Consider the following 15,272-nt stretch of genomic DNA (forward strand, 5'->3'; position numbering starts at 1 on the left):
AAATTGCAAACAAACTGGTTACGCAGCATTTACAAATTTCTGCAGGTGATAGTAACAAGGGTGTTTTGGTTTTGCGTCATTTATCTAATCCATACATACATCCAAGATATTCCAACTCTTATTCCCCCTTCCCAAATTGATGCGACGTTTGCTAATGCACAACAAATATTAATGCAAGGTCAAAGCATTTCATATAAACTAAAACAAGCTATGTACCTTTTAAATCAAGCCCTTGTTATTTCTGCACAATCTGTTCCAATTATCTCTTTTGATCTTATAGTACACTAGAACACCACAGGACATCAATTCCTATTAAAATACCTGCCTGCTCAAACAAAATACAAAATAATAAATGAACAAGATTGCAGAAAACTGCGCAGTCACCGTGGGAAATGGCATTTTTAATTAGAATCCTGGGAAATTCTTCTCATGATTATATTAGTTTTTTTTATTCTAACGAGATACAGCAGAGATACAGAAAATAAACAAAAGCCCCTGATGGGATATTTGGCCTTGCAATTATTGTTTGTGATCAATGAACAAAAGCAAAAGGCAGTCGATGTTGGAAATCTGCAATAAAATCTGAAAATACACAGCAGAGTTTGTGGAAAGAGAAAACTAGTTAGCCTTTCAGGGTGATGATCTTCAGTCAGGAATTGGCACAGTAGGTGAGGTTAACAAATTTGAAGCAAATACAAAAAACCCGAAAAGATGGAGAGTAGAAAAGGTCTGTGACATTATTGAAAGCAGAGGAGATTAAATGAAAACAGTGATGATGGCTCAGGACAAATAGAGACGGGTCAAATAAAGGAACAAGAGATGAGCAAATGGCAAATGTACCAGGAAATTACTGAATCATTACAGCTGCAACCACATCGAACAGGACTAGGATTCAGATCCAAAATTGTCAAACTCAATGTTGTGCTGCAGAAGGCTATGAAGTGCTGAACTGAAAGCGAAGATGCTGGTCATCAAGCTCATGGTCAGCTTCACTGGAAGAGTATTGAAAACCAAGCACAAGGAGGTCAAAGCAGGAGAGGTCCATGAATTAAAGTGCCTAGGTCTAGATGTTGACTGAATAGAGGTGTTCTGAAAAGAAGCCAGTCAGCCACGCTTGGTCTTGCTGGCAGTTTGGTCAAAATCTCCACGACTGATGCTCGCTGAGTTAGATTATTTGTCCCAAAGTGCGAGCTCAGAGTAAAGGAAACAATCTGTGTAAGCTGCTGGGAGAAATGAGCTGCAAGCATGAAGCAGACTTTAAAAGAATGCAGATGCTAGAAATCTGAAGCAAACACTGGAGAAAGCCAGCTGGTCTGGCAGCATCTGTGGAGAGAGTGTTTCTCTCTAGTATTTCGGGGAGGCAATGGCCTGGTCGTATTATCGCCGGATTGTTAATCCAGAGACCCAGATAATGTCCTGGGAACACAGGTTCAAATCCTGCCACAGCAGATGCTGGAATTTGAATTCAATTTAAAAAACCTAGAATTAAGAACCTAGTGATGACCATGAATCCATTATCGATTGTCAGGAAAATCGCATCTGGTTCATTAAAGTCCTTTAGGGAAAGAAACTGCCATCCTTACCTGGTCTGGCCTCCATGTGGCTCCAGACCTAGAGCAATGTGGTTGACTCTGAACTGCCCTCCCAGCAATTAGGAAATGGGCAATAAATGCTGCCTAGCCAGTGACACCCTCATCTCATAAATGATTAAAGGAAAAAAAAACAAATAGTCTGGTATGACTGTTCATCAGGGTTCTTAAGAAGTCACAACAAACTTGAAATGTAAACTCTCTTCTCGCTCTCCACATTTGCTGGAGCTTATTTAAAGTAAAAAAAAAGCTGCTGTAAATTAACTTTGTTACACACATACAATCTGATTCATCAGTTCTATACAGGTCCAAGATGGAAAGTTTAAAATATCTCCCACGTTGAGAAAATCTCATCACAAGTAGTGATCATGGCATTCCAAATTGAAATCTAATCAAAATGACTGTTTCATTTGATGGAGGATGTTATGTTCTAGAAATTGGAAAGAGATGAGGTAAAACAGAGACGTTAAATCTCCTAAAATTACACAATGATATCATGAAAAAGGAGAGGGCATTTTGTTGTTGAGTGGGGAGTAGAAGTGGTGGGCATTTCTCAATACTGATGAAAAGTTACTGATCTGAAGTATTAATTTTGCTCATCGCTTTTCACAAATGGTGCCAGACGTGTTGAGTACTTCCAACATTTTGTCCTTTATAATTAATGTCCACATAGAATTTTCTTGGCTGTTACATGGTGTTAGCAGAGAAACTAGCCCTAGAGTTAAAGTCTCTGTTAAATCAGTAGACAAATGAGCTGCAAAGTTGAGGTCTTTTTTTAAAACGCAGCATATTATCACAGCTGCAGAGAGCAGTTCAACAGGAGAGAGAGTAAAACATTTTTTCTTTAAATAGAGTGCCAGTGGGCATCATGCACCACTGACTTGACGTTTAGACACTGTCACCCTGTAATTTCTAATAGTGGACAGACATGAATTAGAATGGAAATGAAAAGTAAATGCTGAATATGTTCACTATTTCAGAACCAACTATCAGCCACACTTTGCGCTTTCCACATAACAAGAATCATCCAAAAAACAGTGAAGGTTAAACTGGTACAAAGGTCTGTATTGGAAAAGCAGGAGGCAGCTGGATGATCCGACTACTCTTTGTACTGTAAACTCAATTCACTTTCTATTTACTCTGAATTTTCAGCGTATCTGCCTACCTCCCCACCGATTCAGTATCTCAGGGATTGGTTTTGTATTTCCCTCATAAGAAAAATGTACAGAACTCTCAAAAGAAGAATAAAACACCTTGAGAGTAAGCTAATTGATCTAAACTATAACTGTCGGTCAAACCCAGAGCCTTTAGCCACTGGCAAATACTGCAGCGAAAATTCATAAAGCACCATCTCTCAAAAGGAATACTGGGTGTAATTTGGGTTTTGAACAATAGGATGCACCTGACAACATCAGCTCAGATACCTGTTACATAGCTCACCTGATTCTTAATGCTATTAAATTTGACGGAAATGGAAATCAGGTCTGAAGCATGACAGGTGATCTGATCTTGCTCCTTGAGTACTTCTAGCCGCAGCAATACGGAATCTATTCAATTAGATAGTCTGCATAAAACGTGCATACATAACTGCAGAAGTTTAGGGTTTTTATGCCTAATCAATACTCTTGAAAGATTCAAAATTAAAAATGGCTTCCTTTTCATAAGGTTGTAATAGACTTCATTAATATCCTGGCCAAAGTGACCAATTAAGGGAAATACCATTACAAGAAGAACTCATATGGGATGCGCTGTCGACAATTTGTGTAAGGCATTGGAATTTACAGCTGTTCCATCAAACCATTCCAATTCTGAGCAAAAGTTAACATTTTTTGAACAAATTCCTCATGAGATACATCAATGTTACTCATTGAGAAATAACAATGTAATTTCGGCCTAACCTCTGGGCTACACTGGCAGCGTGCATCTGGAGTTAAGTGAAGTGAAGCATGATCGATTCTGAGGAGGTATTCGCACATTTCTATGGAACTGGATACATTCATAATTGAATTGTGGTGCGGAATCAAATCTAATTTTTGGCATGCTCATTTACCTATCTGGACACTTCACAAAATTAACATCCTGAATTAAAATGTTCCAAGCAGGAAAAGCTCCTATTAAATTTCTGATGTACAGACATAGCACGAATTGGTCAACCTGGCACTCAGGTCTCCCTTTAAAACGAGGCAGTGGCAGTTCCAGTCAAGCAGCAGTTAAACAACTGAGTTTAACGACAGAGTTATGCCTGACCCGAAGCTGATCTCAAACCAGTGTTCTCTTTAGACAGACCCTCAGAATAAGGATGACCTTCTTCTACTCGCGAGTAATAGGTGCTGAGCTGACTAGACCATCCAATACTGGAGCAGCAAACCCTGCCAGCAGTGGGGTAGCTGGTGTTAGCTGAAGTGGGTGGCTGCGATGCTCCAATTTTCACACATTCTTTTCTGACCATAACCAATGCCTCGAGGAGGAGAATATTAACCTGAGAGTAGGTCCTGATATTGCAGTGCATGCTTATCGTGCTAGTGGATTTGGAGAGGCATCACTCAATATTTCACAAGGGTTTGAGGTGCTTCCTGTATGTTGTCCATAACCACCACACTTAAGAGAAGACTGGTATCACTGTAGCCATGTAGACCATGAGCTTAGTGTCTTGTTTGAGGTCTTTAGCAGAAAACAGTCTGCTCCTCAGACAGACGGCATACAGGGGCGATGTTGGATTTCATCACTATAATTGTGACCAATGAAAGGACAGAAGGATGCCAACAGTAGTAACTACAAAACAATAGCTCCGGACTCATCAGCAGTATTCATCCCTTACCTGAACGGCGCTTCCTTACGAAACCGCTCGCGGAATTTGTGCTGTTCCACGTCAAAACTCGCACATTTCTTGCGAAGGACTGTCACTTCACTGGCTTGAAGAGGTGCCACCTGCTGCTTTGTTGTGATTGCTAACTTCTTAATGTTATTCCACTTCTCCGGAAGTTCCTAGATACACAAGCAGCAAAGCGTTCAAGTCAATGTAGACAGCACTGCACAATCTAGCAGCTGCAACACCAGACAACTGCACTTTTACCAACTAGCTTTGGAACAAAAGCCAGATGTTTTGATAGCACAGCACACTCTTCTAGTGATTTATTTTCAACGCTAACTGCACCAAAATTGTTTACATAAGTGAAACCTTACCTCACATAAGAGGCAAAGAATACATTAACTCTGTTAACAAAACTGGGATATAGTTGACACATTATCAGAGAACTCACTAAATACTGTGACATGAAGAAGGCATCATCACTGACAGCATTCATGCTTGAGTCAGAAGATCATGACTCAAGTTCAACTCCAAATACTGCAACTCATAAGATAACCTAACAACAAACCAAAAAGGAGCCCATGAAAAACCTTGTTTCAACATCTCAGCAGATACAAGTGCTCTGAAGTTAGATGTTAGCTTCGGTACAACAGTAGCAAAGACGCGAACACATAAGCTTGGAGTTAGTATGAACAATAACAGTGAAATTGCCAACATCTGTCCTCTCCTAAAACTGATAGCAATTGTTGCAGTCCACATATGAAATGCAAAAGTTGCTGTCAGTGATTTGAAGCTTTCTCGTAGTCTCCCTAAACTAGAACAAATATTTAGTCATCATTACATTGCTATTTGTGGGAGCTTACTGTATACATATTGGCAACAATGTTTCCTCATGATGACAATAATCACATGTCAAATACACATCATTGGCTGTAAATGGTCATGGAAGATACAATATAAAGGCAAGTTTATTTCCTTTCTTTTAAGCAACCATAATCTAAAAACATTATTTGCGGGGGTATTTGTCTCACATTTTATCAGCATCCCAAAATTTTGTTAAAAGGTAAACTCAAATTCTTCCTAGAAAACACTCTGGATAATGCCAACTTTGAATGAAGCTTTAAAAATCAACTGGGCTTACTTCATTCATATATTAAAAAAAGCTCCACATTTAATGTTCCAGTTCCAATAGCTGTGGGGGTTTCTCTCCATCCATTTTAAAGACTGACAGCATAAAGCATGATGGAGCTATTAGGGAGGTTCTGGACTGAGCTGTAGAGTGACCATGAGGTTGCATGGATAGGTACGTGGGGATGACAGAGTATGAAGGCTGTAGACTGTATTCCCAAATGGGATGTAGTCTGAGTTTGCTTTAAGTAGCACACCTCCATAAGCAGGCAGGAGGGCTGCCAGCTTTGGACTTTTTCCAGGTCAGTTGTATGACAACTGGCTGACCCCTGCTCCAGGCATTCATTGGAAAATGGTATTCCTCAGGCAAGGGCATGTGAAATTGGGAACTTTCCCAACTCCCGTTGCCCACCTTTGAAATGAAAGTCCTGACCTCAGTTCTGAGCGAGTGCAAAGCTTCAAAAAAATAGTTCACAACATACGAAAAACAAAGCATAGCTTGTTTTAGGTACAACACTGCACACACAGGATGGCATGTGATTAGCACAGCACCTGCTCGGCACCAGGGGGCCCGGGTTTGAAGCCACCCTCTGATGACTGTGTGAGGAGTTTGCACGTTCTCCCCATGTCTGCATGGGTTTACTCTGAGTGCTCCGGATTCGTCCCACAGTCCAAAGATGCGCAGGCTAGGTGGATTGGCCATGGGAAATGGCCCTGCAATGTGCACACTGGGTGAGGTAACTTTGGTAAATGTGGGGTCACAGAGGCATGATGGAATGCTGGCTAGAGAGTCAGTACAGACTTAATGGGCCGAATGGCCTCTCTCTGCCCTGTAGAGATTTTATGATACCATACATGCTGGAATGCCCATGAATTAGGTTAGACGACTGAAACATCGCAACTGATTTTGACAACACACCTAATGTTAAAAGGAAAGAGATAATAAAGTGTGAAGCTGGATGAACACAGCAGGCCAAGCAGCATCTCAGGAGCACAAAAGCTGATGTTTCGGGCCTAGACCCTTCATCAGAGGCCCAAAACGTCAGCTTTTGTGCTCCTGACATGCTGCTTGGCCTGCTGTGTTCAACCAGCTTCACACTTTGTTATCTTGGATTCTCCAGCATCTGCAGTTCCCATTATCACTGATACAATTTCAGGTCTGGACCCTTTTTCAAAGAAATGGAAGGAGGAAAGAGGATCCTTTTTTCATAAAGTGAGTAACTTGCGTGAAGATATAACAGATCATTTCAAGTGCGCATGTAAAAAAAAATGTCAATCACAGGACTTGGATTTATTCCAGCCAATTTTAACTCCAGTACAGTGATCGCATAGATCCTTTTAGCAGTATGGAAATTAACATTAGACCCAGCTGTCAAAATAACACACCAACTTTTACTGACCTCCAGCAGCTTGTATACTTCTTCAGGTAATTCCTGTTCATAGGTCTTTAGGAGTTCTATGGTCTGTTTAAGGGGCTCAAACATCTCATTCGTTGTAACCTGTCTCTCTTTCACAGCCATGAGGTGGCCCATTACATTAATCAGGCCATTCAAATCACCTTCTTCAACCTTTTGGCGTAAACCTCCTTCGGCTATCTTGATAAACGCTTGGAGATCAGTCAGGCTGAATGGGGGCGAGGGACAAGGATTTGAAGGGGAAGGTGAACAAAATTCTAACATCAAAACGGCACATGAATTTTATATCGAATTATACAGAATGTAAAACACAGGCACAAGTAATTTGCTGCAACTTATCTATGATATTATATTCTTTTACATCAGGAGTGTCCTCCCACTCCAAATGCTTTATCTTAACCTTCCAACATATATTTCTAGTTCCAATTCCTTTACGTACAGATGTGGCTTTTTTTAAAAGATCTTCGCTGCGTACCTCAAATTTTCTATCATGGCTCATTCCATATACTAAACACTGAGAAACAAAGTTTCTTTTTTCTCTGTTTGAAACATTAGAAACCATCAATTCAAGGTTGTTACTAAGTTTCAGTTGCTCAGGTGGAAACGGTCTCTCCACACCCATGTACGATGGCCAACCACCTCACCGTCATTTTAAAGGCCTTCATGGAAAGTTCTCTCCTTGCCCCTTCACCAAGAGAAATCTTTCCATTAACTGTAATTGCCAAGTTCATCCTTGTAAATCTTGACTGTATTTTCTGCAGTGTTTACATGCCCTTTCCTTGAATAGCCTGAAGGGCTAAGTATTCGAAGTGCAGTCCGACAGGTTTATTTGAAAACACAAGCTTTCGGAGCCTCACTCCTTCTTCAGGTATTAGTGACGTAGGTAGTATCAGGACACAGTTCTTTAGTTCTCTCATGGCAGTGACTTGAAAGGAATTTGGGGATTTACATCTACATATTAACCAATCAAAACCTTTTAACTGATTAAAGATTGCACAACATCTTAGGTTTATTTAATACATCAGTGGTGTGACCCTTTGATCTTTTACTTATTAGTTCCACTCTGATACTATCTCTCTCAATAACATCTGATGGAGGAAAGAGATTCCGAAAGCTTGTGATTTCAAATAAACCTGTTGGACTATAACCTGGTGTCATGTGATTTCTCTACACCAGTCCAACACTGACACCTCCACATCATAAGTGCAGCCTGACCAAGATTCCACATAAGCTTAACAATATCCCTCACTGGTTTTAAATTCTATAATCTCTGGGATTTGTTTCTAGAGTGTTGCTAGTATTTTTCAATGTTTTGCTAACTGGTAATGCTGCTAATAGTGATTTATTCACCTATATCCATAGATCGCTTTGCACTTAATCCTGTGTGCTTGTGCAGAGGATGCATTGGGTCATGGGAGGGGTGTGGAGGAGGCATGGAGGATACGAGGCCATGAAGCAGACTTCTGAAGAACTTTACTGGGACAAAGTTGAGTCTTACCTGTTGGTTACATGATCAATTAGGTGCTGCTTGAACATAAGGCTCCACTTCTTAATGATATTCAACAGAGCAGACTTGAATGGTTTGGCATCAATTCGCATCCAGCTGTCAAATATGTTGATGGACTCCAAATGATTGACCTCATCATAGATCTTTTCATAAGAGTCCACTTGTTCTTTATACTGCTCAAGCGTCGGGGGACTTTCTGGTACACCATCTTCTGCATGAGCCTCAACTTCTTCAGCAGTGAGAACATGTCCATAGAGAAGGAATTGACGCATAAACTCCTTTCGGTCGTCAACCCACAGGTAAGCATACTGGTCAAAGGAATTCTGATAGTTACAGCATTTTTCCATCACGTGTTGAATGCTGTCCATCAGGTTTTGACGCATGTCTACCAGGTCAGCCATGTCTTCCATATCAGCCTGATGTTTAAAATTCAGCAAAGAAGGACATTGGTTAGGCCATTTTTGGAATACTGTGTTCAGTTCTGCTCTCCCTGCTACAGCAAAGGTGTTGTGAAACTTGAAAGGATTCAGAAGATATTTACAGGGTTGGAGGGTTTGAGCTACAGGGAGAGGCTGCATAGTTGGGGCTATTTTCCCTGGACCATTGGAGACTGAGGGATGACCTTAATGAGGTTTATAAAATCACAAGGGGGCATGGATAGGGTGAACAGTCAAGGTCTACGTGAGTCCAAAACTACAGGCCACAGGTTTAAGGTGAGAGGAGAACAATTTAAAAAAGGGATCACCTTTTCATGCAGAGGGTGGAGCACATATGAAATGAACTGTCAGAGGAAGGGGTGGAGGCATCTAGATGGATATAAGAATAGGAAGGTTTTAGAAGGATATGAGCCAAATGGGACTGGATTAATTTAGGACTTCTGACAGCATGGACGAGTTGGACCGAAGCAGCTGTTTCCATGTTTATATCTCTATGATTCTATTCTCGCTAGGACATGAGGAACAGCCAGCACAAAATACTTATACAAAATGCAGCAACAAAACAAGGACGTTGTGAAAACCACCAATCCAAAATTAAACATTTTTAGTCTGTTACAAGCAATCTCACCTTGATTTCTTCAGACTGTAATAACCATAGAGGGGTGGAAAAAGAGCTCACCTCACCACTAGCTGTTAATCATGGCTGGTTTAAGTTACTTTGCTTCCCATTTTTGGCATTAGCCCTATGACACTGCACTCTCAGATCACGTTCAATGTTATAGACAATAACTGGGTATTAACCTACACAACAAAAACTAAAATAAAATCGCAACTTGAATTACTTCGTATTGTGATCAAAGTTCAAGTGAAAGGTTCAGTAATTTAACATGAACAAGGTTCAAATACCCCGTTGCTAATCTCCCAGCTAGCTGACATGGCTAATGAGTACCACATGGTCTATCATGAAGTCTTCAAGAATGAAGAACAATTAAATATTCAGCTGAATTTAAGCCGGAAATAAAGTGGAAGAATGGGTTACCAAACTATCGACTAAATGGTGATCCTATTACCCATGGTGCCATCTGACCGTACACCCTTAGATTCGTACACAAATGTAGCATCTCAGAATTGAAGAGCTGGATGGTAGATGAGATTTGTGAATAGTTACCACTTAGCACTTCATCTGAAAACTAAAATGTCACAGCACCTCCCACATCAACGTCATGATTAAAATAAAACACCGCTTGGTCATACTACAGAGAAAAATGTACATTTGATTGGCCTGCACTTCACATGGAGGTGAACATTGATGGACTTCAATATCCCAATAAAGAAAACTGTTCACAAAATTGGTGGACGAACCATCCCTGTAAAAGTCATGAAAAAACACATATCACAATGATTCCATCACATATGGAACAGTGTATCACAAACTAGTGGTGATATTCAAGCACAAAGCTCTCCCCAAAGAGAAATTTCACAAGGAAGGATAGACGGATGAAGGTGATTACAAGAAACGGAACAAAGAAGAGTACAATTATAAACTATATGAATAAAAATGTTTCATCTTAGACACGTTCATCAAATGCCACCTTTCCAATTCCAAAAGCATTAAAAACAAAATCATTTCTACAATGCGGAATATCAATTGCTCTTGCTAAAAGAGAGGACGATTATTTGCATAAAGATAGTGCTGCAGTTTTTGATAGAATTGACATCACTGATGATGATAATGACATGGAAAATCCATCCTAGCTTTTAGGATGAATTAATCTGTGATTCAGTTCATGAGCAAAGTGATTGTGAAGGATTTCAATGTAAAATATCTGTATTGCAATTAACTTGTTACCACATTTCACAGGCATCAACTTATACAGAATGAGAAAAGGGTGCTGACCGATTGGAAAGTGGACTGACATGTTGATGCAATACCTAGATACTTCAATACTCAAGTTCTATACAACACAATTAATTATATTAATTATTCACTGCAGTTGGGTTTTCTTTAATAGTTTTATTCCATAGATTTTCTTGGGCCAAAATCAAGCACTTGTGTTGACCCTGCTAAAAACCTAGACCCTGTGTGTTATGGCCTAAAATTCAACAAAATTTGACTGTTCTCAAATATACATATAGCGTATCTTCCATTTCTTGAATCCATTCTGTTTAACCAGTAGAAGCAAGGAACAATGAAGATAATAAACAGGGCAATTTTAAGGTGGCCACCCCTTGACTTCCATGGAGGGTAATAATAAGCAGTGAGAGAAACTGGAGCTTCATGCAATTCCCCACAATTTCCTGGTAAGATAAGTTAAAGCAAGGCCTGAGCAGTCTTAGACAATAGACAACAGACAATAGGTGTGGGAGTAGGCCATTCGGCCCTTCGAGCCAGCACCATCATTCATTGTGATCATGGTTGATCATCCACAAATCAGTATCCTGCTCCTGCCTTATCCCCATAACCCTTGATTCCACTTTCTGTAAGAGCTCTATCCATCTCTTTCTTGAAAGTATCCAGACAGTTGGCCTCCACTGCCTTCTGGGGCAGAGCATTCTATATATCCACCACTCTCTGGGTGAAGAAGTTCTTCCTCAATTCTGTTTGAAATGGCCTACCCCTTATTTTTAAACTGAGTCCTCTGGTTCTGGACTCACCCATCAGCGGAAACATGCTTCCTGCCTCCAGAGTCTTGTGTTGAGATCATACATAGTGGAAAAGCTTACCTGATAGTGAGGGAAGGCATTGTGCTCTGCCAACCTGGGCACCAAGGATGACATCCTGAAAACATCATTAATCAGTCCATCAACCATGTTGTAGAAACTGTTGCTGGTGCCCATCTCAAGAGATGGGCAGAAAACCAAGTCTGGGGAGACCAAGTCTAACTGGGCTTCAAACAATGGTGCAAATCCTGCATTAGGATCTGAACAGAACAGAAGAAGAATACTATAAGTAGCCTGGTATGAGAATGTGAGTTCCCACTTTGTACTGGCAGCTTATAATGTCAATTCCTAAGGAATACTAACAAGAGTGTTCAATCATTCCATTTGCAAATTGACAAACTTACTTCTTTATGTCACCTAAAAGCCATCCTACATGTTCTATTGTCTATTCTACTGCATCAACAGAATACCAGAACAAGCGATGAACTAATACTGATGTCAGCCGACAGCCTTCAAGTCTAGCCTGAACGGAGAGGGCAGAAACTAAAATGGATCTTCAAACATTTAATTGATCACACAGGCAGGACCTTCTTGAGTAATTCAATAGTGTCGGAGAAATTAACTTACTTAACAATACCATAGACTTAGAAAATGCACACGATAGCTTAACTTTATTTAAGTCTTCTCTGTCTTAGGTCTTTTCGAAAATGAATACCTTCTGATCCTGGACCAAAGACACCAATAAAATCACAAATAATAGCAAGGATTTGAAAGCATTTGTAGCAATACTGCCGAGCATTGGAAACAGCAACATGAGAAAGGGTAGAAGAAAGGTTTGATGACGAAGGTTGTACTTTCTTTAAACTGTAAGATGTTTACTTCTGTACAATATAACCTTACATTTTCCCATATATAGCTGGAGTTTGCAAACATTATGGAAAATTTTGCAGAATTTTAAATTTTGTGCCCCTTGGAATAGTCAATTTCATCAGCTGCTGGGTGAAGGTTATATTTCTTAAACTGTTTTATAAACCTGTTCTCAGAAATTATGTACACTATGTACACTCACTATGTACAGATAACAGTGCAAGTAAAGTAGGATCTGATTATTCCAGGAAGGAATTCAGGAAAACATGAATTTTGCCCTCCAATTTGCCAAATTATAGGTTAGTACAGTATTGGGTTTAACTGAAAAGACATTTTCACAAAACAACTGAGGATTGATGAAAGTGTTTGTTGCATCCACACAAAGGCAAATAAGTTCAATTCATTTGTAAAGCAAAACATTGCAGTTCAATTCTGTTCCTTAATGATGGAAGGAATCTGACTAAACAGATGTAAATTCTTAGTGTGAGTAGGCTTTACCAATGAGCCTATGAAGAAACCATGTGTCCTGACTTTTCCTCGTGGTAGTTAAAAGTCAAAGTGGTTTTGGTGTTGGATACGTCATTCAGCGATGTGTGATAACACGTTTGGATATATGAAAAAATAAACCACTTGAAGTTTAAAGATTTCTGGTGTTTATCTTCCCTCCCTTGAATAATTGTGGACATATATCTGAACGTACTGAGTCCTTTACCGAATTGGGAGTGTACTTGGGACATAATTATTCAATATAAGCTCCTCTTAGACTGCAAGATCCAATATGTACAGTTGAATCTCAAAGTCTTATGGGCCTACCTATACTAAACATATTTAAGCAGGACAAGAAGACAGCTCGCCGCTACCACTCCAGGGCAAATAATGATGGGCAATAAATGATGTTCCAGCCAGCAACACCTACGTTAAATAAGAGAAAAGCTACTACAATAGCTTGATAAATATTTTGACAAATAAGTAGGATGCAGCCCTGCACTAAAATTAATATTGAAGCCGCACAAAAGTCAATGAGAACAACAACGGCTCCAAGAATTGCACTTGTAATTAAAATGTAATTTTAACTGAGCAGCCCAACAAAATAAAATGCCTTGTATAGTCGCTAACATGAGTTAATTCCAAACTAAATCTTGGCGTGCGGGTGCACAATTTCAAAGTTTGCAGATGATATGAATAACATAAAACACAGAAACTAGGAGCAGGACTGGGCATTTGGATCTTCAAGCCTGACCAACCATTCAATATTCTATATCCAACACCTTAATGTCATATTCCACATTTTCCCCATGCCCCAGGACGTCTTTAATATCTAAAAATTTAATCAAACTCTCTCTTGACTGTAATTATATTCTTACCATTTGTCTTCTAATTGCCTGCTACATCTGCTTATTTACCTTAATTGACCAATGTTCAAATACAACCAAATCCCTTTATGCAGCTACATTTTCCAATGTATCGCCATTTAGCTTTCCACACTGACAGGAATAAGTTCACATTTATCCATGCTGTACAGCATCTACCGTGTTTTTGCCAACATCCTCAATTTATCCAGATTGTCCTGAACTGCCTCCTTAAAACTCACAATCCCAACTAGTTTTGTGTCCTCAACTAACTTGAAAATATTTCATTTGGTTCCCTCATCCAAATCAGCATTTGCAAACGCAGAAAAAGATCCATTCATTCCTATTCTTCGTTTCTGTTCTACCAACCAGTTCTCAATTCTATGTTAGAGATATTAGGAACTACCAATGCTGGTGAATCTGAGATAACAAGGTGTAGAGCTGGATGAACACCCTTCTGTTTTCTGAAGGAGGGTCCAAGCCCGAAACGTCAGCTTTCCTGCTCGTCTGATGCTGCTTGGCCTGTTGCGTTCATTCAGCTCCACACCTTGTAACCTCAATTCTACATGCTTTAATTTTGCCCACTAATCTCTTATATATAGACATATATAGAACATTACAGCATAGTACAGGCCCTTCGGCTCTTGATGTTGTGCCGACCTGTCATACCAATCTGAAGCCCATCTAACCTACACTATTCCATGTACGTCCATATGCTCATCCAATGATGACTAAAATGTACCTAAAGTTGGCAAATCTACCACCGTTGCAGGAAAAGCCTTCCATTCGCTTACTACTCTCTGAGTAAAGAGACTACCTCTGACATCTGTCCTATATTTTTCACCCCTCAATTTAAAGCTATGCCCCCTCGTGCTCGCCGTCACCATCCTAGGAAAAAGGCTCTCCTTATCCACCCCATCTAACCCTCTGATTATTTTATATGTTTCAATTAAGTCACCTCTCAACCTTCTTCTCTCTAATGAAAACATACTCAAGTCCCTCAGCCTTTCCTCGTAAGACCTTCCCTCCATACCAGGCAACATCCCAGTAAATCTTCGCTGCACCCTTTCCAAAGCTTCCACATCCTTCTTATAATGCAGTGACCAGAACTGTACGCAATACTCCAAGTGTGGCCGCACCAGAGTTTTGTACAGCTGCAGCATAACCTCTTGGTTCCGGAACTCGATCCCTCTATTAATAAAAGCAAAATCACTGTATGTATTCTTAACAGCCCTGTCAACCTGCGTGGCAACTTTCAAGGATCTGTGTACATGGACACTGAGATCTCTCTGCTCATCTACACTACTAAGAATCTTACCATTAGTCCAGGACTTTGCCTTCTGGTTACACCTACCAAAGTGCATCACCTAACACTTGTCCGCATTAAACTTACGTAGGAAGCCTTATCAAAAGCCTTCTTGAAATCCAAATACACCACATCCACTTGTTCTCCCTTGTCTATTCTCCGAATTACATTCTCAATAAACTCCAGGAGATTAGTTCACCATGA

General features: G+C 40.0%; 1 protein-coding gene across 2 annotated transcripts in view; it reads right to left on the bottom strand.

The window, feature by feature from the left end:
* The window catches only part of LOC125463674 (dynein axonemal heavy chain 9-like), a 453,254-nt gene that overhangs the window by 365,665 nt on the left and 72,317 nt on the right, over nt 1–15,272 (bottom strand). For both annotated transcript variants that reach the window (XM_059653804.1, XM_059653803.1), the window contains exons 16-19: nt 11,610–11,806; nt 8,440–8,864; nt 6,927–7,149; nt 4,408–4,574 (exon numbers count right to left, since the gene is read on the bottom strand). In XM_059653804.1, coding sequence (XP_059509787.1) covers nt 4,408–4,574; nt 6,927–7,149; nt 8,440–8,864; nt 11,610–11,806 — 1,012 coding nt within the window. The remainder of the gene's footprint in view (nt 1–4,407; nt 4,575–6,926; nt 7,150–8,439; nt 8,865–11,609; nt 11,807–15,272) is intronic.

The sequence above is a fragment of the Stegostoma tigrinum genome, chromosome 22 (assembly GCF_030684315.1).
Source record: "Stegostoma tigrinum isolate sSteTig4 chromosome 22, sSteTig4.hap1, whole genome shotgun sequence".
In the NCBI taxonomy this organism is placed as follows: Eukaryota; Metazoa; Chordata; class Chondrichthyes; order Orectolobiformes; family Stegostomatidae; genus Stegostoma; species Stegostoma tigrinum.